The 27,173-nt window shown below is 47.4% G+C and overlaps 2 protein-coding genes across 2 annotated transcripts in view; both read right to left on the minus strand.

The window, feature by feature from the left end:
• Positions 1 to 7,379, minus strand: part of LOC133340535 (lysine-specific demethylase 3B-like) — a 55,153-nt gene extending 47,774 nt beyond the window's left edge. The window contains exon 1 of the mRNA XM_061548838.1: positions 7,102 to 7,379. The gene's annotated coding sequence lies outside the window, so the exon portion shown is untranslated. The remainder of the gene's footprint in view (positions 1 to 7,101) is intronic.
• Positions 7,380 to 15,601: 8,222 nt separating this feature from the next.
• Positions 15,602 to 23,295, minus strand: CHMP3 (charged multivesicular body protein 3). Its single transcript, XM_061548709.1, has 6 exons — positions 23,055 to 23,295; positions 21,104 to 21,164; positions 20,075 to 20,254; positions 18,175 to 18,296; positions 17,902 to 18,016; positions 15,602 to 16,893 (listed from the first exon to the last, which is right to left on the minus strand). The coding sequence occupies exons 1-6, from the start codon at positions 23,097 to 23,099 to the stop codon at positions 16,754 to 16,756; spliced, it is 663 nt and encodes a 220-aa protein (XP_061404693.1). The 5' UTR covers positions 23,100 to 23,295; the 3' UTR covers positions 15,602 to 16,753.
• Between the last annotated feature and the right edge of the window lie 3,878 nt (positions 23,296 to 27,173).

Raw genomic sequence — 27,173 nt, forward strand, 5'->3', positions numbered from 1 at the left:
TACACATATTTGAGCCAATAAGTTGTCTGCAATGAGAGCAGATGCCTTCAGGATAAGGTGATTCTAGCAATGCACTGTAACCAGTGCTGGCCTTAAATGCCTTTGGTTGAGTGGAACTTAAATGCTCTCAGGCCATCTCACCCATAGTGGCATGCCACACTGCATCAACAGCACTGCACCATGACCAAGATGTTGCCTCTTCACTGTGGCAGATATGAATATTGACCAGAGAATGTGGGCAACTCTTCCGAGGTGTTATCTTGACAAAAACCAGCCTTCACGAAGCAACTTCATTGAGACAATTTGAAGAAAACTAATAATCCAAGCTCTTCGGGAGCAATGCTAAGATTCTTCACTGTGTATTTTAGAACCTTCTGTTGTACAAAAATCTGGCAATCGACACCACCACCCTTGCTTCTTTGCCAACACTACAATTCTCAAGGCTCTGTACGATGCGGTTTCTTCACTCCACCTCTACCTGGGGTTTCTTCTCGTATGTTCCCTCTCTCTGCAGGGTCTGTCCATAATGTCGTCGAATGTGGTCTTCAAATTGTCATGGCCGACCGGAGCAAGTGTGTTTATTAAATAAAAACCCCAGCCCTGCCATGGTTTTCGATGAGTGGAAGCTTCCTTTGAGGCAGAGCTTGCGCAGCTGCCAAGGCTGCAGAGGTGCACTCAAACCACCTTGCAACCATATTCTTAAAAGCAACAAAACACAATGCACATTCGTTTTTCACAACAGCTGATAGTTTAATAAGCAAAAAACACACTACGTGCACACACACGAGCAGGTTTCCACGAGAATTATGGCTTCCTAAAAAGTAGTTTCTTAAGTTAAAGGAGACTAAATAATACAATGCACACAAACAACATCCTCATGGCATGCTAGCATGTTTTAAATGTCTCATCAAAACGAGAATTTTCACTATCAGGCTTCACTTTGTTTTTGCTACTTCATACTGCTATGAAACTCAAACTGACCTTTTTAAGTATTTGAATCTCTTTAGAGTTGCCCTTTCAAGTATCTTTCTGGCCAACTTCTGGTGCTCTATTTAGTTATTTATCTTCGTGGTGGAGATGTTTCCAGTGACTGACAGAACACCAGCAAGAGCGATTCTCCCCAATTACCTGTTTTTGTTATGAAAACCGTTACAAAATAAGTGTCATGATTAGTTTGGTCGTGATTAAGTTCAAGGATTCATCATTATTTTTTTGCTTTGTTTTCACTGTAAGGTTTTATACGGTTTCTCATTTATTGTTCTCATTTGCTCTTAACCCATTCGCTCCATTCACCCAAAAATTATATGGGTATCTATTTTGCATGAATCTGAAAGAAACGATTCTAACACGCAACATTAGATGTATTGCTAAGTGTAAAAATTGTTTTCACTGATGAATCGATACATTGGTGCGTATTGTGAGCACTCATGAACCCCACACTTTGTACCATCAGGTGGAAATCCATGCCTTATGACCATTAAACACATTGCAGTACTGGACTGTAAAACTAATTTCATCTCTTGAACATGTGGCAACGAACAAAACGTTGCCATAGCTTGCAACTCTTCTCTTACTTAAGTTACAGATCATCACTTCACAATCCAACGTAATTTCCTTCCATATTGTTCATTCGTTCATTAACCACGTTTAATGGTTTCTTGGCATTTGAAAACTTAAAAACAGCATTCACTAAATCTTTGGCGGTGCATCAATGAAGACGACATCCAAGAGCAATTCTAAACCATGCATGCAAAGGATGGAACCAAATGCTCTCCAGCTATTTGTCCCATTGTTGAATACAGGCCAATCTTTCAAAACACTACCCTTCACAAACAGCTACCTCACACTGCTCGATGTTGGAATCCCCTCAAATAATATATTTTCGCAAGTTTTTAACAATCTTGCTCAATTCAAGAAACATGATATCTGAACTATTACATTGCGGACTGCTTGGGCATTTGAGACTGTGCTCAGCAACAGCTTTAGTGTTTGTGTGTGCATTATACTAAAAAGAATAAAGCTCTCAAATTTGATGTTTCTCGACCCTCAAATGAGCAATCAAGTGGCACTTATAGCAGATGGAGGCAGTGAGCATTTTCATGTTCCCATGGCAAGGGCCAGTCTTTCCATAAGATAACCTCCTTAAGCACAAGATAAACTATATGCAATGGGCGGTATTTCTAAAAACAACACTCAAGTAAATGGCACAAACACTTTATTTACATTGCCATAATCCCATTATAAATTCCCCGTCATTCCCACCCCACCATTGGCCTAAAGGAACGTCGTCAAAAGCCTAGCAATTATGATTATGCTTGTTAAACCATAAAAGCCTCACGGGCAGCGTCAATCCTCTTTTTCAGGAGGATCCTGCCAAGTTTTTGCAATAGGGGGCTATGTATACATTCCAAATTGGTAATATGCAGGTAATTTTTCTATACCCTCACTCACATATTAAATGACGCATTATACATTTACAAATATAAATGGTGCCAAACTGTTTCTAGTAATATCCAATGGATGAATTGTCAAGTTCATTTAGGTTTGGATCTAACAGTCTCCGGTTTGCCCCTGATCTGCAGATAAACTGTATTTGAGGACTGTGGTTGTACAGCACTTTAATTATCACCTTCATTTACTGCAAAATGATTTCAATGGCGATTTGCAGCAACACTCAAGTGGAGGTCAAGAGTGCATGTTTAAGTGAAATGTGTAGCATGTACAACAACATAATGGGATAAGTCCAATTATGCTAATGTGAACTATTATTTGTGTTTATGCTTTCACAACTTCTGGTTAAATAAAACAAATCATGGAAAGTTGGAAGCACAATGTATTATAATTAGCACGTTATTTCCATAAAATGTGTCCACCTAATTCTTCTGTTTATCACCATCAATAATATTCCTGACACTAAACATAAAGGCTTCTTTGCCTGTTATAAATATTTTTTTAACAAACACTGCTAGATTATGGAACTTGTAATTTTCAATTCCTAAGTCTATTTGTTGTCCATCTCCTACAAATACTGGGTGTACGTTGCTATTTGGATTCCTCCAGTCTAAATAAAGATTCTGATATTCGTTAATAAAGGTCTTCCACCAAGAGTACATTTAAAATCATGATTGCAGCCCCCACAAGTTCAATGATGCTATGAGCACGGATGGAATTTAATTCCACTTCATGGCGAGATGTGTTCTGTAATCACCTAATTTAGATAATTATGGTACATTATGCTCAATTTATCTCGATAAACTAAAATTACAGTTTCAACAAGTAGGCTCGATGTACAACACAGGTGGGTGGGACTCCAAGTTTAAGACATTGCAAATAGATCACTTTAGACAAAATGTCCAACACGGAATCGATTACCTTTTGTGGATGCCCAAAAAAGGTGTGGTGCAGTTAACATGACTGTGGTGGTTGCCTTGATAGCGGCAGTGACCGTGGCGTTTTTTGGGAATAACTACGACTACTACAGTGTATTTAGTTATATAGTTCTTTTTCAGAAGCAACCTGGCCACATCCGATAGTTCAACGAAGTGGCTTGTTATGTGGAAATGTATGGAAGACAAATACTCAAAACAAATTACTATAAACGTGCAAAGAAACCCGGAGGACACAGAGAAAAATCCATGTGACTACAGGGTGAACATGCAAAGTGTCAGGGTCGGGATCAAACCCACGACCTCCTGTATACTAGGCAAGGTAGATAACATTTCGCCACTGTAGCGTGATAAGACCTCATTACTCATCCAGGAGAGCCTCACTGAGCTTCAACTCTTTCCGTGTGGGTGCTGCAATTGGGTGAGATGTTTGGCCGATTAAATAAAAATGTGTTTGTAAAGTGTCTGTGAATGGTGGTGAGTTTTAGTGGCTTGGTTTTTATGAGTGTTTAAGGTGTTGTGGTGGTCATATAGGTTTTGGTACGTGTAAAAATGGGGGGGGGGACTTACAACCTCCATCATTGCACTGTCTGATAATATAAGACTACGGTACACACTTTTCTCAAACTTTGGGCAATTACCTTACTTCAAAGCAAACACAAGTCAAAGTATTGATTTATAGTTGGAGACACTCTACAAAGTGCTGCATTGAACACATTGGGGACTTTCGATTATTGCGTATGGCAGCAATAATGTTCAGGAGCTAAATGAACCTTACGGCGGGACCCCGGGGTCCCAAATAAACGTAAGTCAAAATCGTAATTAATTAATTTATGGCGACTCCGTCCCACCGCACACAAACGCCGCGACCCACCTGGCGCGGATCATTCTGTTGGCATGTCCAAGCGCAGCAAGGACGATTGCGCAGAAGAGCTGAACAAGCGAATGCACTCCATGTTCGGGTATGGGCAGTATCATGAGTCTTATCCAAAGCTGCTCAAGCTGCTCAAGCTGCTCAAACTGCCTACACAACTTAAGTCCTTTATTTGTCATTACGGTATGCATAATACAGTGAAACGGCTCTCTTCTCTTCATTATTACTTGTGACCTACCAATATCTGCAGCCAGGATCAATCGATGACAATCCTATACCTGCAGATATTTAACAGATGAGATGCGTTGCACCGTTAATTCCTCCTGGTTGATATTGATCTTGTCCGTATGCATCTGTGCAAATAGGTTTTGTTTACGGCTAAGCCAGTCACCACATACTGCTCATATCAATGCGGATAAGAGGAGCGGCGACCCACCACTGTAGAGTAACATTGGTATAAACGCTTGTTGCAATATGAACAGCGCATTAAGAACGCGTACTATTCACGCTTTTATTTAACTCACTCTGTCTGTTGTATCCTCAAATCTTGTAACTCAATTATTATCCACTTCCCAATGTGCTATCGACTGCAAACTTGGTATACTTATGTCATACTGATGACAATACTATATTCTATCATAAAAGCACAGATTTTAAAACATTCTTTTACACGCTTTTAATTAACTCACTGTTGTATCCTCAACTGTCTGTTGTATCCTCAACTCTGTTATCGTATCCTCAAATCTTGTAACTCAATTTTAACCCACTTCCCAATGTCGTATCGACTGCAAACTTGTATACGTATGTCATACTGATGACAATACTATATTCTATCATAAAAATATTTATTTTTAAGCAATCTTTTTTTATATCGTATGTCTCGGCTTGGGTCTAATTGTCCACGCTAAACTCACGTTGGCTGCAAATCACCAGTCACTTTCGTTATGGCAAGCTTCGGGGCCACTTCCTGGAGTCGTGGAGTTCTGCCATTACTAGTAAAAGCGTGTTTTAAAAAAAAGTATTTTTAAATATTACTTATTTTATGTACTGTTTACAAAGTGTGTTCACAAATCCACACTGAGAAAGAGGGGTGTAAATTTATTTTTTCGATAGTGTATAAAAAAATAGAGGTACTGCAGGCAAGTAGTTTTCAATTATAAAGGCATAGTTTAACAAGACAACACTTGCCACCATCCTTCAAACCCATTGGCGAAAAAGAGCAAAGTTTTTGTTTTCATTATAATGTTTATGTGAGAGCCGGGAGCTTATGGGACCCCGGGGTCCCGCCATAAGGTTCAAATGTCAATGTTGAGGTCTGGATAGTAACGAGAGGGCTTCAGGAGAGAGTTCGTGTAGCGTAAATAAAGTGGAAAGTTCTAAGTGGACACTTGAACGATATCTTAACACCGGTGTACTGTAGTTGCATTTTTCTAATATCGTCAACATTGTGATAGTTTATCGATTTGGTGGTTGTCATGTTCGGTGGTATTATGTTGTGGTGATTGTCGATAGTGGTGCTGATGGTTGGCTTGAGGTGGTGGTGTTACGTTTGGAGGTGGTGTAATGGTTGATGGTGGGGTTTTGTGGTTAACGGTAGTTGTATTTCAATTTTTTTGTATTTCACAAGGTAAGGCCCACTGAGCTATGTAGCTCTTTTTTAGAAGCGACCAGGCCACAAATGATAGTTCAACTAAGTGAATTATCACGTGGAAACTGATTAAAGCCAAATACTCTAAACGCGTGATGTTGATTCTAAATGAGGGAAACCCCGGGGGGAAATCCACGCGACCACGGAGACACGCAAACTCCAAATATACAGCAGTAGGCGTCAGGGTCAGGATCGAACCCATGACCTCCTGTATACCAGGCGAGGAAGTTAACATCTCATCACGGAGAGACACGCAAACTCCAAATATACAGCAGTAGGCGTCAGGGTCAGGATCGAACCCATGACCTCCTGTATACAAAGCGAGGAAGTTAACATCTCATCACGGAGAGACATGCAAACTCCAAATATACAGCAGTAGGCGTCAGGGTCAGGATCGAACCCATGACCTCCTGTATACCAGGCGAGGAAGTTAACATCTCATCACGGAGAGACACGCAAACTCCAAATATACAGCAGTAGGCGTCAGGGTCAGGATCGAACCAATGACCTGCTGTATATCAGGCGAGGAAGTTAACATCTCGCCACGGTGTTGTGGTAGTTGCTTGTTGTGTTGTGGTCGATGTTGAGATTTAAACTACGGGAGTGCCTCGTTACGGTTCAAGTTGTGATTGTGGTTGTGTTTTTGGAGTTGTGCTTGGTGGCGCTGTTGTGGATGCCGCTGTGATTTAAGTTGTGCTCATCGGCTATCGCTGTTGTGGTTGAGCAGTGTTAATGGAGTTGTAGTCAATTCGCACTTAGAAGGCAATTGCTGCGCTTCAAGTTGTGGTGGCGTTACGCGAGTTGAGATCGCGGCAGTGGGACTTGGTGGTGATGCTGTGGTTTGGTTATTAAAGGCCGGTGAATTCGCACCACAATGCAATAGTTGACTCGAGTAGTTTGTAATTGTTTACACTTGTATAGCACACACACAAGCCCTGCGTGAAACATTAACTACCCCCACCGTAATCCATCCGTGTGGACATCCATGCGGGCCACTTCAGACACAAACGCCTCACCCTACCCCCCTACCCGGTCGCCATTACAACCCGCGGGTCACAACTACCGGACAACGAGAACTTCTCCCAGCCAGAAGCAAAACCAGCCTTCCGAGTCAAGACGACACCACACAACAAGATGCGGACCACAATGGCTAGAGCACGTCGGCCTGTTCCCGTCAGGCGAGGCGTACTCACCTCGGCGGCGGATGGAGATGGTGGGTAGGGGGGTGGTGGCGGGGGGGGTCTCCCGGTTGCCCCCGGGACTCTCAGAAAACCACCCCCACGCGAGCGAGCGTCGTCGTGACGGTAGTAACGAAAACGGTGAAGAATTGTGGATATCTCTGGTGGAAAATTATAAAAGTGGCGGGAATGTACAGAGCCGCGCTAGCCCAGCGTGGCGCGCCACCGCCGCCGGACTCAGCCGCGAACAAAAGGCGACGGGCGCGCGCGAGCGCGTATCCCTCCGCGCCCTCGGAGTGACGAGGCGGGCGCCGTGGGGGTGGGGGCGGCTCACACGACCCGGAGGCCGCGTCACACCGCCACCGGCCCCGCCCACACGCGCTTTTCGGTCCTCGTGTGTTTGTCGCCTTGCGCCGACAGGAAGTAGTCCAACCCCAGCCTCGGTTTTTTTTTTAAACTTCATTAGGGCGCAGCACTTCAAAAATAAATGCTATTCGAGCAAGCGTGTTAATTATGTTGTTAATTATGTTGGCTATGCTTCACCACTAACGCTGGCCAGTGCGAGTTGGTGGAAGGCAGAGTGGTTCTGAGCGTTGTCAAAGTGAAACCCAATCATTCTCGACGAGGAACAAGTTGTGCTCGCTGGAGGGACGGGCGGACGGAACGGTCACGTCCAAGGGACGTCATTAAAATACATTTCTGCGCATATGATGTGAATGCTGAGGGCTTATTTTCGCTCCGTCTTTCGCACATAAATGGGCCGATAACATAGTTATGAGTTTGTTTAGTAGTGCTTGTGGTGTATGCATACCTGCCAACCCATACGGTTTAACCCGTATTCTTGTACATGGAAATTGAGTTTTCAGGTGCATACGGCGTACAGCCGTTTCAATACGGGGAAAAAAAACTAATTTTGTCTATTGTTTGTGTTTCTCCCTTGTGATGGGACTTTGTAGAATGAACGTTGAGATTTATAAGGGAACGGGGCACTGACGGAGCCAGTGGGGGTGGGGTGGCACGTGCCCCCCCTCCCTTAATGATCCGATCGAAATCCCTAATTTCGATCAGATCATTGGGGTTTATTAGTGACTAGCTGTACTACCCGGCTTCGCCCGGGACTTGGATCCACCACGCCCGGCCGCCTTGGTCTCCCCAGTGGCGATGTTCACACACCACACCAGTTACTCGTTTGAGGCTGAGTCGACCTAGGGGAGGCCCAGGAGCGGTTGAAATAATCGTTACCGGTGGTGGCCGTGAGCAGGAATCGAACTCGGGTGGCCGGGTTCGTAGCGCGGCGCCTTAACCACGACACTACAATGCGTTACGCTTCCACATGCGCAGGTCACGTGACAGATTTGACGTCACAGCTCCCTTGCCGTGCAAAGAATATATGCATCATTGAGCTCCCCCCCCCCCCCCCCAAAAGTGTATTTTTGTAATTTTTGCATGGTGTACAATCTGGAAAGTACCCACATGGCAAATTTCCAGTTTGTTGCATGTCGGGAAGTATGCTAAACATTTTGAACAGACACACATTCACAACTTTGCCTTTTATATCTATGGAGATAAATCGGCATTTTGCGACCCCCCACTGCCACTGTGTAGCATATTATTATGTACCAGGGACTCTATGAGATGCTAGGACAATATTCTGAGTCCATAATTGGCAATAAGTAACGGCAAAGCAGTTATAAGTGACTCAGAATTGTGCGCTGTTGCGTATACAGTACACGACTTCCCTGAAGGCATTCACTTTCAGCGAGTGCGATTGTGGTGCCACAGCAACGGAGCAACTCCGCCAGCGCTGCTATCCCCTCGCACCCCTCCACGAGAACGCACGCACACCCCCACTAAGCACACACATGCACCCACGTAGGATCTCGTGAGGGGGTCACTTGGTACCATGGGTTTTTACCCGAGGGGCCCCGAGTGGGAATGTCCCATGGTTTCCCAGTTCCAGGAGTTTGGCCGACCCCCCCCCCCCCAGGCCGAATTGCATTGCGGCCCCAGTGAATTAGCTTAAAATTGTGTAATAAAGGAGTTCGCCGACACACTGCTAGGTCTCCGTCTCTCTCTCTTTATTCTCGTTTGACGCTCGCACTCCGCTGGTCCCGACAGCGGACCGGCTGCTCCTCGCACGCGCCTTCCGTCCGTCGCACCGCTCCCCGCTCCCGCACACCGTTGGCTGACGGTGTGCTCGAAGCGTCTCCAGCCACGTGGCTGATGGCGCGGGTACCCTTCGGCCACCCAACGTGGTCCTGCTCCGTGACTCCACCAACTGACCTGGAGCCCCTTCCGGATCCCACCTATATTCCCTTCACCACGTGATCCTGTCTCCACCCTCTCACCACGCCCTTCACCGAACCTTCCAGATCCCGACCTCCGCATAGCGCCCCGCTGGCTCCGCCCTTAGGTTCCGCCCCTGCTCTCCTCGCATCCGATTGGACCGGAGGTGAACGGCGGACCTTCACATACGCCCCCATACTGGGCCCCGCCCCAATACCCCTGGCCGTATGATTGGCCCAGAGCCGAGCAGTGAAACCCCACTTACGCTCACATTACATAGCGCTGCTATCACCTCGCACCCCTCCACGAGAACGCAAGCACACCCCCACTAAGCACACACAAGCACCCACGTAGGGTCTCGTGGGGGGGTCACTTGGTACCATGGGTTTTTACCCAAGGGGCCCCTAGTGGGGATGTCCCCTGGTTTCCCAGTGCCAGGAGATTTGCCGACCCCCCCCCCACCCCCAGGCCGAATTGCATTGCGGACCCAGTGAATTAGCTTAAAATTGTATGGACACGACGAAGCTCACCGAGCGAACCGCAATGAGAACACTCACAGCACAGGGAAATAGGGCCTCGGGGGCAAACGCTCAGGGAGCAGCGCATAAGAATAGGTGGGGGGGAAATTCCTGAGCCGACTGAAGCTGGACATCCGCGGGACGGCCACCACGACCAAACCGGGTGTGGCGTGGGTGGGGAGGGCGGGTGCGTAAACAATGGGTGAAGGCGCACCGGAGGATATCGTTCCAGGTAAGGGCGGGGCATCGGTTTAAAATCGAAAGGTAGGCGCCTGATTGACCGAGGGGACAATGGCAGGGGGAAGAGAAAAAACGTTGAGCAGTTCTCCTCGAGCGGTTGAGCTACCCGGTCCGACTCCCAGCCGCTCGCAACGTAAACAATGGGTGAAGGCGCACCGGAGGATATCGTTCCAGGTAAGGGCGGGGCATCGGTTTAAAATCGAAAGGTAGGCGCCCGATTGACCGAGGGGACAATGGCAGGGGGAAGAGAAAAAACGTTGAGCAGTTCTCCTCGAGCGGTTGAGCTACCCGGTCCGACTCCCAGCCGCTCGCAGCGTCCGAGCGATGCTGACGAGTGCCGCTACAATCCAACCCCAGGCAGAGACCTCTCGTGCCCTCGTCCCTCCGACTCCCACCACGTCCGTACGACCCCGTGAGTACGTCTGCGAGGTGAGAAGTAGGGGGAGAGTACACTCAGGGATTGAATAGGGGTAGGCTAGGTACTGCTCGTTTGGTATTTACTCTGGACCGCCCAGGGCTAGCTATAGACGCGCTATTAATAAACTTTATCACAGAGCACTGACGCCGCATGATTTCTGTGTGTATGGGGAGAGCGTAGGTGTGGTGCGAGTACGTCCGGGCATTTGAAGCGCGCGTGTATTCAATCATAAACGATCGCTGACGCTCGCGTGCGTGTTTACACAGCGTGTTTTACGCAGTGTGTTTAAGTAGCAATGATCGCATTAACGGTGGTACGCACGTATATTATCATCAATACGGCCATCGTTTTGCCCGCGTGCCTGTGCCTGTGCCTGCGTGCGTGTTTGCACAGCGGATTAAAGCCGATCTACAGGAGGGGTGAGGGGCGTGTGCATATTCATACGGCTATTTTTAGCGCGAGCCGTGGCGAGCAAAAGTGTGGCTCCTCGGGCACGCGCGTGCACGCAGCCACCTCCGCATTAGTGGTGGTGTACGTGGGGAGTGTGTGGGATAACTCCAGGCGGTGGGGAGCCAGCCACTAGCCATGTCCCTCAGATAGGACGCTGGTGCGGGGAGGCCGATCACTCGATCGACGGCAACCCAGCGAGAAGGGGCGGAGGAGGAGCCCCCACACGATGCCAATCACACGGTTCGAATTCGACCCTTGATCGATGGCTGAGCCATCGCCGCACATGCGTCGAATAAAAAGCAAGGGACAAGTCCTTATTAACAACTATCGTTTTTCATTGCTGGAGGGGTTGCCCCCCCTACCTGAAAATCCTGGCTCCGCCATTGGCACAGGGTGAGTAATAAGGTGTGATTTGGTCTGTAATAATGTAGGCGTATAATGGGTTGACAGGTATGTGTATGTTTGTTGAACTTATTTCGCACTGTACGTAGCCAACCGTGCTAATCGGAGGTGCGGTGTAAAATTCCGATGAATGCTCTATCCCCTTTCCATAGGGAATGTGGAGTTTCCACCGCTGGTTTAGAAGGTAGTCGTCATTTTACCGATCACGCCATTGCCTCTTGATGATGTGAGAGGATGACCACCGTGGAGATGGAGCGATTAGGTCAGTTTGCGTGCATTATTGAGGGTCTGTGTTGTTGTCTTGGTGTGGTCTGGGACTCTATTTTGCTGTTGTTTTGCTGCCTTCCCCAAGATTGGGAATTGGTGTACTTATGTTGTGACAGATGACGTCACTACTATGTCGTTACTGTATGAGTGTCGGGACATATGACGTCACTACCGTGTCGGCTCGCTATGGGGGCTGTAGGCGGGTATCACGGGGGTCGTGTCAGGCCGTGGCACTCCGCGTGAACCCAACAGGACACGTGACTGGATAAAAGGGGGCCAGGGGCCCCAGGGGGAAGCTTGGGGGTCACGTGGTTGGGGGCCCGGACCTTCCCGAAGAATGGAGAAGGGGGGCGTGGCCTGGGGCGGAGCCGGCAACGCCGGAGCGGTAATAAGCGGGGTGTGAACTGGGAGCTGGGCTGTTCTACTCCGGGATGAAGCCATGAGATGTCCTCAAGTCTCAGATTGTCGTTCGTGACAAGGCAGCCGTCACCTGCCTTGGTCACGCTGTGTAGTGTTCCCCGAGTATCAGTGAGATTAGGAACGGTGGTCACCACCTTATGTATAGTGTTCACGTTGGTGTTGGTTTAATAGTGTCGAACCCATTACATGTACGCAATTTGAACTGATATATTTTATCTATTTTGTGTATTTATTTTTTGCGGTTAGCTTACCTTTCCTATACTTTGCGCTCCTATCGTTTTGTTGTATTGTTTGTTGTTGTAACTCTCTGACCCGCCCCTATTGGACACGTGAACAAGAGCTTTATTGCTCATCGGATTTCTCCAGGATAAAATTAGATTATCATTTTACTGCAAGGTGGATGGTAGCGACACTGAAACGCGATGTACGGCGATGGCGTGGGGAGGCCCTCATCCAGCATTGAGAGCTCTGCAGGAAATACTGATCGCGAGTTGGAATCAAGCAAATACATCCAACATATATACCCTATATCATACCTGTCAACCCATTATCAGTGCCTACCTTATTACAGACCAATTCAGAGATTATTGGTTACCCCGTGCCCTTATAAATATCAACGTTCATCCTACAAATTCCCATCACAAGGGAGAAACACTATAATTTTTTTGCCCGTATTGAAACGGCTGTACGCCTTATGGACCTGAAAACTCAATTTCCCTGTACAAGGATACGGGTAAACCGTATGGGTTGACAGGTATGCTATATACACGTATCTTAATTTTCAGATGACAAAATAAAAATACCCAGACTGTACCCTGGGTAATTGTTCAACACAAGTTTTAAAGCTTTTCTTCTTCTTGGTTTTTTCGGTAAAGTCACGTAGAAGGGAAGTAATAAAATAATAAAAATAAAACATAATAAAACAAGTGAGAATTGTTTTATTATGTTTTATTTTTATTATTTTATTACTTCCCTTCTACGTGACTTTACCGAAAGAACCAAGAAGATGAATCCCTGCAGTCACGAAAGCTTTAAATCGAAATTTTAAAGCTTTGTTAATGACAACAGAAAAACGGTTTCAAGAGTCAAGGTCGGGAACGTCATTAAAGCGCTGCGCTGACGTCACTCCCGCAAACAGCAGACTCCGCTGTAACTTGACAGTGGCTTTTGATACTGACGTTTCGGGCAACGGCCCTTCTGCATGTCGCCGATGAAATGTTTTAATGCTGTTATTGCCAGTGCAGTTTGACGAGTGTGCAGCTGTCGTTAATTCTGCACCTCCGATTACCGCAGTTGGCAACGTACGATGCGAAAGAAGTTCAACCATGCGTACAGTACATACAATTGTGCGTATGCATCGCTGCCAACGCAGTGGCATAGCCAAATCATCTGCTTTGATCCTGCAGTAGTTTTATCCTTTAAGCTTCATTTAAGAGTTCGTACGAGGCGAACGCGGTGCGCAATTGAAACGCATTAAACGGAAACACGAACGTGACATTTTTATTTTATGGCAACATAAAAACTTGAAAGTCATAATAGATTTTCCAGAAATGCTAAAGATGCAACATTTATGTGTTTGCGTGAACTGCATTTCCACTGGCAACTCTATAATCATGCGTTCATGCACTACCGTTGCACACTAAGCTATTCTAGAAGGTATCTATTATTATCACTATCATTGAGCTTGTTTAACCGGCAAAGTGGGAGCCTCAAGACTTTCTCATGAGGGTCCTGCCAAGTGTTTCGCGGGAGTAGGGGGGGGGGGGTATGTTTCGGCGGTGTGTGATGCCAATGGAGTAATTTACAGGTATTTATTTCAGCATTGGGACGTTTTGGCGAGCACCAATTCCATCGCGTATCATTTTAGCTTACGGTAGGTGTTGTTGTAAAACTCGGGTTGCCACGATTTTAATTATCACTATACTATGTCATATGTCATGATATATTGCCATTTTACTTTCCCATAAATCGGAAATCTCATTTCCCCATTTTGTACTGTCTTGTATTTTGCGCTTTGCTGTCCCTTCCCATTACAAAATAAGATTGCTTACAAGTAATTCAACTGTAGTGTAGTCAAGACTGCCGTAAGTATTTTAACCATTGCAAGGTTACAATCTAAAAGTATCTGCAACTTCAACTGACGTCGAGGAATATATTTGCAATGCCGCCAATTACTCTCATTTTGTTCCACAAAGTAAAACTTTAATTGAACCGAATGGCTATTTACTTCCAACTTCAATATCGTGTTGTCATTTCAGATTGTCAGGAGAGAAAATATGTAAGAAAATGTCAATGCTACGTTCTGTCGTTGCATAACGGACGATAGGATTATCGCGGAACTAAAATCAGTATCGCCATATTCGCCCAAAATTACCCGAGAAGCTACGAACCCATCACCGATCTGCTGTACCGCCCCCTACAGGCAGCGCGTGGGTTGCGCTAGGAATCTACTTTTCTATTGTTTCCCACAACTGGTTGACATGAAATCATGAACTCAAATAGTAAAACAGTTAAACACGTGGGGCTCGCATAACGAATCACTTCAGCGTACATAACATGAAGTACCACTTTGCGAGACGCTAATCTGTGCCGTTTTATGAACCCGACTGGCCCCAGCCAATGGAATATCCACCACTGGCTCTAGCCCCGCCAACACATGAGATGAGCAAAACGAAACACTTTGTATTCCGCCATTTTTCAAACGTAGCGGCCTTCCAATATATAAAATATCACGTGACACGTGCGTACCTTCCTTGGCCAATCCGCTGCTGGACGAGATTCACCCGCGCATTGTGAGTTGTGTGGGGGGTTATTTGACCTAAGTTAGTGAATGCGTGGCACAACAATCAGGGCCACATAACAGTACAAACGGTGTTGGTGCACTGCCCTCTGCAGAACCAACACGTAGCCCCGCAGAGAAAGACTCAACGGAGACGCGAGGAGGAACCGGACAAAAGCGAGGAAAACCCAGGTGGGGGGCCGGCACCAAATTCCTCTCCCCCCCCCCCAAGCTCTGCGCACCCAGAGAAAACTCACGCGCGCGAGGGCGGGCACTCTATTCCACATAGGAGCTGGGAGTTTACCGTGCCACCTTCTGCTGGCAACGTGTATGCGATCCACCAACCCCTTTCCTACAGTGCTGCATTACAGGCCATCACCTATCCAAGCGCAACCATGCTTAGAATGATACAAAATCGGGCGCATTGTGAATTTGGTCTTAAGTGTATTGTATATAAGGGTGTGCAGTATATATCCTGAAGTGGTTAGTGCAGTGCGACAAGCCACATTATCCTGAGTTTGACTCCCGCTATCTGACATCTTTCCAAAATTGGTCATTATTTTATCTGGGCGACCATGTTTTTTTCTGTCGATAGAGATGTTTATAATGTTCCGATGATTTCACAGATTGATTTGCGAACTTAAACCACACGTTTATAACATTTTGCACGAAAAACAATAAAATACTCTGTGGATTTATATGGCGTATAAATACAACCTCATCTCAACACCTACAGAAAGTGGGCATGTTTGTTTATTGAGAAACAGGCAGTCAGGCAGAGACAGAAATTGTAGTGTGAATTTAAATAGAGGCAGGGACCTGATGGCAGAGAGGGATGGGGTAAGGGGAGTTTCCAGACTAAAGGAACAGCAGAGGAAAAAGAGCCCACTTCCTTCGTTGCTGGAGCAGGGAAGTGCATGGTGGGGAATAGAGATGAGAGGGGAGAAGTAGGACTGAGTGGAAGGGGGTTGAGTGAGATGAAATGGGGAGAGGTAGGACTGTGTGGAGGGGAATAGAGTAAAAGTATATGCCTTCAATCTTAGCTTTACTCACCGCAAAACACAAGCGTACAATAACAGCAACCCACCTAGGTTTTAATATAAGACTTAAACACAACAAATAACTCTTAATAGTTACACACCGAGACTATGTGTTCGAGGCTGCCTGACAAGTTCGCAGCTGTTAATGATTAAACAAAAATCGCCTAACAAGTGAAGGCTGCATGTTGAGAAGCTCACAAAAGCCTAACTTTTTAGTCTTCAAATACAATACCAGACTACCTAACCCTAACCATTACATGAAGTATAAGCTAACTTTTAACATTAAATCCACTTTTCAATTTACCTAAAAAAAGCTTGATTCTAAACTTAACCCTTAGTCCTGAACTTGTAGCCCCTAAACTAAACCTTACGCCGTAACTGCCTAAACTTGACCTGAATTCCCTAACCCATAAAGAAAATACCACAGGCAAATATTACACAGACCGCCAAAGTCTTATACACACGTGTTGCGTACGTATTATGAACGTTATTCTGACAGGATTATCCTTGGAGAAGGGGCAATTGGTGTTATGTCCGTGTATAATTTAGTAAGGCATGATGTGTGGTGCGGTTTACTGTTACGCATTTGTGTTGTGGTTTTTGTTTTTGCGCATGGCGTGTGTTGGTGATGATGTCCGTGTGAGATGTAAATTTTAAGTATGTCTGTTGAACTTCTTTCGCATTGTACGTAGCCAACCGTGCTAATCAGAGGTGTGATTATGACGATAGTCAGAATGGAGTGATGAGCATGCATGGCAAGTAGTTATGCGTGTGTCAGGTTGCTGTTCATGTGGCGTGGCGTGTTGCTATGCGTGCGTGGTGTTGTGGGGTGATGGTGCGGTGCGCTCTAGCTGCGCAGCGCTTGCAGCCGGGCCTGCATCCCCTCCACGCCTTCCTCATCCTCGCCGCTCGCGGTAGCCACGCTGCTCGCCCCGGGCTTCTCGGGCAGCGCGTCCATCACCTTCCCAGGGGCCTTGCCCAGCGCTCCTAAAAAGACAAACATCTCCCCGGTATAGCCTTGTATGCATGTATGTTGAACTTCTTTCGCACTCGACGTAGCCAACCATGCTAATGGCCTTATCAGACTGTTGGCGAGTACCTACGAAGGCCGGCACAGCGAAGAGGGGGTAGGTGGCCAGCACCACACCTGGCCGCCTTTGTCTGCATAGTGGCGATATATACACATCACACTAGGTACTCATTTTAGGAGGCCGAGTCGATATAGGGGAGGCCCAGGACTTGTTCAGATAATATAATCATCACTGGCGTTGGACGTGAGCGGGAATTGAACTCTGGTCACCGAGTTCGTAGCACAGCATGCTAACCACTGCACTACCGCTCCTACACACACACAGGTATGTACATAAAACAAAAATCCCCCGTTTAACCTTTAACAGACTGCTGGGACAAGAGCGGTTAGCGAGTAGCTATGAAGGCTAGCAACGGCACACAGGAGGGTGGGTGACCAACACCAACACCACACCCGTGAAAAAGACATTCATAGCTCATCGGATTCCTCCAGTCTAAATAAAGATTCTGAGCTTTCTGTATATTAGCCACCTGGTAATCCGCTTGTGATTGCGAGCATAGCTCTGCCACCCTCCATTGTTGTACACAGTAGCATCCATCATTAGCCTCTTTTACAGATGTCGACGTTGACACTGCAAGTACCAGTCATCGGCAAGTCCAACCAGCTCCTAATCCCCCTATATCACGTAAGCCCATTTATTCATTATCTCGTACCGTGTCCATTTAGTTCCCTCTATCCGGCCAAACAAAAGTTCCTTGAGCATGCGGTGGCTGGGCCTGTGGGCTCCATGACCCAGTCAATGCAGCCTCCTCGCCTGCAGGAAGGGCTCACTTATGGGATTATGTCCAGATTTTTCAAAGACCTGTGAGCTATGGACACAATCCAGTCTGGTTAGCCCCATGTATCGTAAGCAGGCCTTCTCACAGCACGTACACACAAATACGCACACACAGACACGTACGTACCAGCCGTCACTTCGTAAAGGATCTTGTCAATCTCGGCATCGGCTTCCTCCTCCAGATCATCTTGGTCCTCCATTCCCTCAAACGTGTCGTCCATCATCTCCTCAATAATACCAGCCTGCAGGAACATCAGCCCATTCACATCCATCAAGGCTGAAATGAGGACAACGGCAATGGTAATAATGACAGTGCTGGTGATGGCAATGATACAGCCATTGGTCACAATGATTATGCTAATCGTGGTCACCACAGTGCTGATGGTGAATGAGGCACCACCTTCATCATCTCCTTGGAGAGCTCTCGCATGGCTGCCTGGATCTCGGGAACGCGAACCAGGCTCTGCATGGCTTTCATCACCTCGGTGCTCCGTTGCAGAGCTCCCGACATCTTCTGGAGCGCTGCACAAATACAGCCACACAGTCTTACAAGACATATCCCCTGTATAGCCTTTTAAATAGCAACAACAACAACCGCCATTCGCGGTGACGTCACCACGACACTTGTGCCAGGCTATGTGCACCTTGAGGCCACGTGAAGTGTCAAATGCCCGCTGGCAGGTCACGGGGCAGACCCAGATGCCACAGGTCGACTGAGACGAATGGCTGACGCACCATCTGTGCCCCCTACTGTGCCAACTTGCTGTGCTTTAGCCACCCGGCGCTCCGCTCATTGTTGTGAGCGTCGCTCCTCCGCCCTCCGTTGTTGTTGGAGGGCGACTGCCTCCAACTGCCCAGCAGCGTCCTTCACGAGCCTCCTCCACAGAGGCCGATATTGACACCACTGGTACCAGTCATCGGCAAGTCGACACAGCTCAACGTCCTCCTGTACCACATCACTCCATCTCTTCTCTAGCCCGTGCCGTGCCCGTTTAGCCCCCTCGATCCGGCCGAACAAAAGCTGTTTAGGCATGCGGTGGCTGCGCATGCGGGCTACATGACCCAGCCAACGCAGCCTTGCCTGCCGGAGGAGCTCACCGATGGGACTTTGTCCACATCTTTCAAGGATTTGTGAGCTCCTCACACAATCCAGCCTGGTTAAACCCAGGATGGATGGTAGGCAGGCCAGCCTAAATGTTTCTAACCGGCGAAGATGTTCCATTAGGCGGGTCCACGTTTCGCGAGCGTAGAGAAGGGAGGGAATGACCGTGGCCGAGAAGACCCGAAGCTTCGTGCGGAATGATAGACTAGGTAGCTTCCACACAGCGTTACGCAACCGATGAAGAGATAATGCCGCTCGACTGATTCGGAGTGAGACCTCTGCTGTTAAACCGGAGCCGGTCATGAGCATAATGCCAAGGTGTGGGAAACTCTCCATTCTCTCCACAACTGCCCTATTACCAATTGGGAGTTGTGGGGGTGTAGTGTCCGATGGTACAAAATACCCAGGTAGGTGCTTAGTTTGGTGGGGCTGATGGTAAGGCCCCACCTCTTGGTGGCAAGCTCCGGGTTCAGCAGCAGCGCCTCCAACTCCTCCTCTGAGTGAGCAGCAATTACCAGATCATCGGCATACATAACGTGGTTGAGCAATAGGGAGCCATCCCTTGACCGCACCCGGGCATCGATCAGCCTCCCATTGTATCTGTACTTTTACATAGCACCACACAGTGCACATACAGCACACACATCACCACAAAGTACACACGTATAGCCTTTACAGGCTGTTAGGGCTAGTGCTGTTCGCAAGCACCTATGACGGCCGTCACGGCAGACGAGGGGGAGGGTGGCCAGGTCCACGCCTAGCGTGCCTTTGTTTTCCGATGTTCGCCAATAAGTGGTGGTGACGTCACCACGGCACTTGTGCCAGGCCACGTGATGCGTCGAAGGTTCGCAGGCAAAAAATCATGGGACAGACCCAGGTGTTATGGGTTGACTGAGATGACTGGAAGATGGACCACCTGTGCTTCCTACTGTGCCAAATTGCTGTGTTTTAGCCAACCAGCACTCCGGTCGTTGTTGTGAACATCGTTCCTTCACCCTCCGTGGTTGTTTGAGGGCAACTGCCTCCAACTGCCCAAGAGCATCCTTCATAAGCCTCCTCCACAGAGGCCGATCTTTACACTACTGGAACCAGTCATCGGCAACTCCATACACACACAGTAACACAGTCACACAGCGCTACTGTCACCGATCCCTGCACACACACAGCCACAGGCACAAAGACACACTCAGTCACGCACACAGCTGGTTCTTCATGGTCATGATGACGCTGTTCATCTGAGCCTTGGAGGCGTGCAGCTTGGAGATGGCGCGGCGCGAGCGGATCAGCTCCTTGGCCAGGATGACGCAGACCTCGCGCTCATTCTTCTTGGCGGCATCCTTCAGGGAGCGCTTCACCTTATCTTCCTCGCGCTGGATGCCTGGGCACGCGCACAGAGAACGTGTCCCACCGTGTTTACTGGTTCCTTAAGTTATTCTAGGTCACGTGGGCATGTGAGTCGCTGACCCACGATGAGTGTGGAGCGGATAATTACTATTACCATTCTTTTTTTATTTTACCAGGCAAGGCCCACTGAGCTATGTAGCTCTTTTTCAGAAGCGACTTGGCACAAATGAAAGCTCAACGAAGTGGCTTGTCATCCGGAAATTTCTAGCAGTGAAATACTCTAAACTCATGTTCATTCTAAATGTGGAGGGAAAAACCAGCGGACCGGGAGAAAAATCCACGTGACCACAGGGATAACATGCAAACTCCAAATATACAGGCGTCAGAGTCGGGCTTAAACCCACAACCTCCTTTATACAGGAGAGGTAGTTAACATCTCACCACTGTGGCACCCATGTGAGTCGCTAACCCACGATGAGTGAGGAGCAGATAATAATTAAACCAGCGTGCTCATGTAAACATTTTATTTATTTGCAAGCATGGTATATCCACAGAATTGAAAGTTGACTGTATTGGTCACCGTGGCGCCACTGTGGCAAGATGTTAACTACCTCGCCTGGTTTATAGGATGTCGTGGGTTTGATCCCGACCCTGATGCTTGCTGTATATTTAGAGTTTGCATGTTCTCCCCATGGTCGTGTGTATTTGGCTGCTTTAAATTTCCACGTGACAAGCCACTACATTGAGCTATTGTTTGTGGCTAGGTCGCTTCTGAAAGAGAGCTACATAGCTCAGTGGACCTTACCTGGTCAAATAAAAAAATGTTTATAACTTTTTTTTATCTCTAGCAATGTGTGCGAGTCTGTGCGTGCGGGAATCTCACTGCGTATCTGCCTGTCGATGCCTCGCATCTCTTTGCGGAGTTGCGTGGACCACTCGTTCACCTGTCCGGCACACAAACATTGATCGGGCGTTCAACTTGTGCAGACATTTACCGGCTAACAGATGCAAATGCAGAGATCGCCCATAAAGCCCACACACAGATGCTACTGCGTAGGCTTCCGCGACTGTGCTGTGAAGCTCTCCCAATGTGTTTTTCGGGTTGTATTGGGGTGTCGTTCACTAAGATGTCCGACATTTTTCTCCACGGGATTCTCCAGTTCCTGAAAAAAATCTCCCCAGCACATGAAGCAAAATGTCAAATATTATACTATAAGCAACACGCGCTACAACATGAATAAAGATCCCCCGTATGGCCCTTAACAGATTGTTGGGGCAAGTGCTGTTTGCGATGAAGCACTTACAACCTGAACACGCAGTATAGAACCTACATACTGTTTGGGACATGTTCAGAACGCACTCTAACTCATCAGGATAAAAAAAAAATTCACGTACAAAGCCGAAGAGATCCACCGTCACTCCACCGAAAATAGGCTACAGCATGGGACGGGAAAAACGTGTTCATAAACAAAGTGCTGTTAGCGAATACCTATGAAGGCCGGAACGGCACACGAGGGGGTGGTGGGTGGCCAACACCACGCCCGACCGCCTTTGTCTCCCTAGTGACGATGTTTACACACTGCACCAGGTACTCAATTGAGGCCGAGTCGACCTAGGGGAGGCCCGAGACCGGTTCAGATAATCGTCACCGGTGTTGGCCGTGAGCGGGAATCGAACCCGGGTCGCTAGCTTCGTAGCGCAGCGCGCTAACCGATACACTACCGCTCCCCACAACATAAACACCCAGACACATAAACACCCAGACACACAAACACCCACACACACAAACACCCAGACACACATACACCCACACACACAAACACCCACACACACAAACACCCACACACACAAACACCCAGACACATAAACACCCAGACACACAAACACCCACACACACAAACACCCAGACACACATACACCCACACACACAAACACCCACACACACAAACACCCACACACACAAACACCCAGACACACATACACCCACACACACAAACACCCACACACACAACACCCACACACACAAACACCCAGACACATAAACACCCAGACACACAAACACCCACACACACAAACACCCACACACACAACACCCACACACACAAACACCCAGACACATAAACAAACACACACCCCAGTGGCTTATGTCAGCGTGAGAGGCCAGATATGGAAAACATCCTCCCCTCGAGTACCCGATGCGTGCGGCTAAGATGCTACTTGGAGTGACGGATATAAATATTTGCAAGACCGCTTGGTTGAAGCCTTCATCCAGCAGCGGACAGTTTATGGCTGCTGATGGCGTCACGCGATTGCTATAATTCACAGCCGAAGAGAAAATGTAAAGTATCCTCCCCCCAAACACATTACGCCTAAGCGTGTAGCTCCAATAAACATTTGGTCAGCGGTCCGAAGTGAATTAACTCCAAAAACACTCAATAAACGCGGCCAGTTAACGTCAACACTTGTATAACACGTAGACGTTCGCGACCAATATTATCCGTAAGTTTGTTTGGGTTAGATCGCGTAAATACAAATGCGTCGTTAAACCCGCCACAGCCTATTAGTAAGGTTTGTCACGCTCACATTCGGTTGTGTTGGAGCGTAAACCCACTACGGCATTTACAACTTTAGTGACGATACGCGGGTAATAAGAAAAAAACCACAGCATCAGGCGACAGCCAGAGTTGTGGAGAAATCCTCTTGTTTCGATCCTAAACAGAGGGGTAAATTACACGTTTATATATCCGCAATATAACCCCTAACCACTCCAAAATAAAAACACCTCCAGTGTGCATCGACGCTTGTAAACCGCGGGACTCGCCACACGGCCTCACCATCTCCCTGGGAGGTTTATCCGAACTCTTGCCAAACAGCCCCATGGTTTCTTCGGCAGCTATATAGAGAGAGAGCGAACGCTAAGGGTATTCCACCGTGGTAATAGTCAAACGTTGTTATTGATAATCGGGATGAACACGATCGTTGATTTTAGTCAAAACTAATCAAGACCGCCGCCCGATTGTCAACAGCTGCGGACGCTTCCGGGGCACGCGTCGTTGACGTCACGTAGCGGCGGCGGTGACGTCACGCGTGTCTCACGTGGCGGCGATGACGTCACGGCGCCGCGTGACGTCACGCGTGTTTTACGTAAGGACGTCATGTATTCTAGATTTGAAGCTTTCGTGACTGCAAGGGTTCATATTCTTAGGTTTTTTCGGTAAAGTCACGTAGGTAAAAAAATTATAATAAATGAAAAGTGACTAAATTAAACTTAATTTGGAGCTTTCGTGACTGCAGGAATTATTCTTTGGTTCTTTCGGTAAATTAAATCACGACGTTTCTGAGGCAACACAAGTCCCCGTCTTCAGGTGGGACCGTCAGCTAAATTTACTGTATGAAGATTAATTCATTATAATTTTTTGACCTACGTGACTTTACCGAAAAAAGACGTCACGTATGTTGCAGTACGGTTGGGACTTCTTTCTAGCACGGACTTATTTTGGTGTTTCTGCCGTGGTTGGCACAGTAGGGGGCACGGCTTGTGGTGCGTCTACCAGTGGTCATCCCAGTCAGCCAACCCATGGCACCTGCTGGGTCTGTCCCCAGCGAGCATTTGACACTTCACGTGGCCTCATAGTGCACCTAGCCTGGCACAGACGCCGTGGTGACGTCACCGTCACTTAGTGGCGAATGACGGTTGTTGGTATTGGACTTCTTTCGTCGCCCGACGCCGAGCGACCGTTGCTCATCGGGAGGTGCGGAACGTCGCGACGTGAGCGACGCGATGATGTGTTCGCGGTAACGTCATCACGCAAACTGGCGAGCCGGCGTTAGGGGCCGTCCATAAATGACGTCACGCGATTTTGGACGATTTTTGACCCCCCCCTCCGTCACACGGCGTCACAAAAAGTCAGACCCCCCCCCTCAAATGTGACGTCACAAAGCTCTGCCCCCCCCCCCCCCCCCAAAAATAAAACATGCTTCAAATCACTTTAAACTATTGTCATTGTAGTGCGTATTTAATGTGGCGCTGCACGTATGGGCTGCTCGTGTAGATGCACAGCATCGACTACAATTTCACACTCAAGGTGTTTATGAAGCCGAGATATTCGCGTTAGGAGTAACGAAGTGTATCGGCTGCGATGTCTACCTTCCTCGTATTTGTGGATCGGGGCATTGTATGATCCTGTTCTGGATGACCACAGTTGCACACTGGACCGATGAGACTGAATGAAGGGGAGACTTTAAATCGCCTCTGCTGCTCCTGATGGGATGAGTGGGTTCGCGTAGCCCTCGCATGCGATCACTGTTGTCATGTCGTTTAAGCGCAGCAGCAAGGACGATTGCGCAGAAAAGCGAAACAAGCGAATGCACTCCATTCTCGAGTATGGGCAGGATCATAAGTCATAACCAAGCTGCTCAAACTGCCTACACGACTTAAGTCCTTTATTTGTGTAGGACTCGTACTCTCGTTGTCTTTCTTGTCTCGTTTATTCACGCGTAGAGTTCACACCTCCTAATCATCGCTCCGTGTCTCTCCGTTTCTCTCCGATGCACAACTCGCCATTAACAACACTCCATGTCTCCCCGTTTCTACCGTACACTGTATCCTCTCTATCCACTACTACCGTACACTCCGTTCTCTATATCCACTGCTACCGTACACTGCGTTCTCTCTATCCACTGCTACCGTATACTGCGTTCTCTCTATCCTTATCGTACCTATCCCTGCTTACTGCTGCTCCGTCTCTCTCCCGGGCACCAACCGCTCCAGCTCCAATCCTAACCAAGACTCCCGTCTCTCCTTTACGCTGTGCCCTATATCCCTGCACCAATTAATCCCAATCAATTACTCCATCCCCTGCTTTGCCACTCGCCCCCAGGCTCCCAGCCTCACGTGACCATGTTATTGCCGCCAAGCCGGCGTCGGTCATTAACCACTCACCCTCCTGACCAATCACCGGCCTGCGTCCTCAGTCACCCCTATCACCTGTCGTGTCTCTTAACGACTCCCCCCTTAATGCTACGACAACAACAACCGTGTCCTCAGATGCTCCCACTGTACTCTGCTCGCTTGCCTAGCAACAAAACGCGTGGCGCGTGATTCCAAGTCCTACATTTTCATAACGGTATGCGTAATACATTGAAACTGCTCTCTTCTCTTCATTATTATGTGTGACCTACCAATGTCTGCAGCCAGGATCAATTGATTACAATCCTATTACCTGCAGATATTTAACAGATGAGATGCGTTGAACCGTTAATTCTTCCTGTTTGATAATACTCCTCTTGACCATATACATCTGTGCAGATAGGTTGTTTTTTTTGCGGTAAAGCCATAGTCCCCACATACCGCTCGTATCAATGCGGATAAGAGGAGCGACGACCCACTACTCTGTAGAGTAACATTGGTATAAACGCTTGTTACAATATGAACAGCGCATTGAAAACGCGTACTATTTCATGTACTATACTCTTTGGTAAAGTCACGTAGTTAGAAATAAAATAAAACAAATCACGACGTTTCGATTGCAACACGTGCAATCTTCATCAGGTTTGACAACCACAGCAAGAAAAACATTGCTGAAGTGGGCGAGAGAGCTGCCGTGGCAAGAGGTTATATAGGTAAGAAAGGGGGGGGGAGGAGCAAAGGGGAGAGGGGGGAGGGGGAGTAGGGGGAGGGGGCGCTGCGTGAGCGCAGGGGGAGAGAGGACGTGAGGCTGGGGGGGGAGTGGGCTGGGCTGGAAGTGGGAGGCTGGGAAAGCTGGGGATGCGGGGGGAAATTTACTCGGAAATAAGTAACATAAAAAAATACTTTTAAAAAACACGCTTTAATGAAATGTACCGTACTCATAATGACAAAACTCCACGACTCTAGGAAGTGGCCCCGAAGCTTGCCATAACGTAAGGGACCGTGGTGATTTACAGCCAACGTTAGTTGAGCGTGGACAATTAGACCCAAGCCGAAACATAACATATAAAAAAGATGGTAATTAATTTTTTTAATGATAGAATATAGTATTGTCATCAGAATGACATAAGTATACCAAGTTTGCAGTCAATAGCACATTGGGAAGTGGGTTAAAATTGAGTTACAAGATTTGAGGATACGACAACAACAACAGACAGAGTGAGTTATATAAAAGCGTGTAAAATAGACTAGTACCCGGCAGATATGATGGAAACAACCATAAACAGTTCAGGTTATACCTGGTTAATAACATCCTTCCAATGTAATAATAGGGTTTTCCCCTTTTTTTTTCTGCCAACAAAACTAATGATGTAGATGCTTACCCCGAGCCCTCATTACTTTGATAGTGCATTGTCTTTGAGCTGTACACCTTTTGGCGTCCTCTGGTCTAGCACCAATTGAGACGATGCTCAAAAGAAAGTCGTCTCTGGTGTGGACCAATCAGTTTCAAGGACAATGCATGTATTATTAGTGTGTTATTTGTTTGCATTTTGACCACAAGTATTGTGGTTAATGCACAGATGATTCCTTGTCTCTTGTCAAACAAAACATCCAGGAATGGTATCTTACCATCCTCCACTTCCATGGTGAATTTGATGGATGGGTGTATGGAATTGATGTTTGAGAAATTGGTTCAATGCTCGCAGGCCATGTGGCCAAATGACGAAAGTGTCATCTACATATCTCTTCCACAAGGAAGGACGTAGGTTTGGATGTATGGATGGCATCTGTTTCAAATTTCTCCATGAAAACATTCGCTATCACTGATGATAAGGGGGGACCCATGGGGATACCTTCATTTTGCTTGTAGAAAGTACGTCCTTCCTTGAACATAGACATAACTTCAACCGAGAAGATGGATACAAATTGAGTAATCATTGGAAGGATGTTATTAACCAGGTAAAACCTTAACTATGTATGGTTGTTTCCATCATATCTGCCGGGTACTACTCTATTTTTAAATCCTTTATATGAAGTTCGCTTG

Source organism: Lethenteron reissneri, chromosome 2, assembly GCF_015708825.2.
Source record: "Lethenteron reissneri isolate LAM-NWPU_2019-01 chromosome 2, ASM1570882v1, whole genome shotgun sequence".
Taxonomy (NCBI): Eukaryota; Metazoa; Chordata; class Hyperoartia; order Petromyzontiformes; family Petromyzontidae; genus Lethenteron; species Lethenteron reissneri.

What these genes read in the sequence shown, in the direction of transcription:
- CHMP3 (XM_061548709.1), bottom strand. Translation starts at nt 23,099, where the DNA reads ATGGGGCTGTTTGGCAAGAGTTCGGATAAACCTCCCAGGGAGATG. An exon ending in ATAAACCTCCCAGGGAGATG is followed by an intron (nt 21,165 to 23,054) that starts GTGAGGCCGTGT and finishes TGTGCCGGACAG; the next exon opens with GTGAACGAGTGGTCCACGCA. An exon ending in GACCATGAAGAACCAGCTGT is followed by an intron (nt 18,297 to 20,074) that starts GTGCGTGACTGA and finishes GTATTTGTGCAG; the next exon opens with CGCTCCAGAAGATGTCGGGA.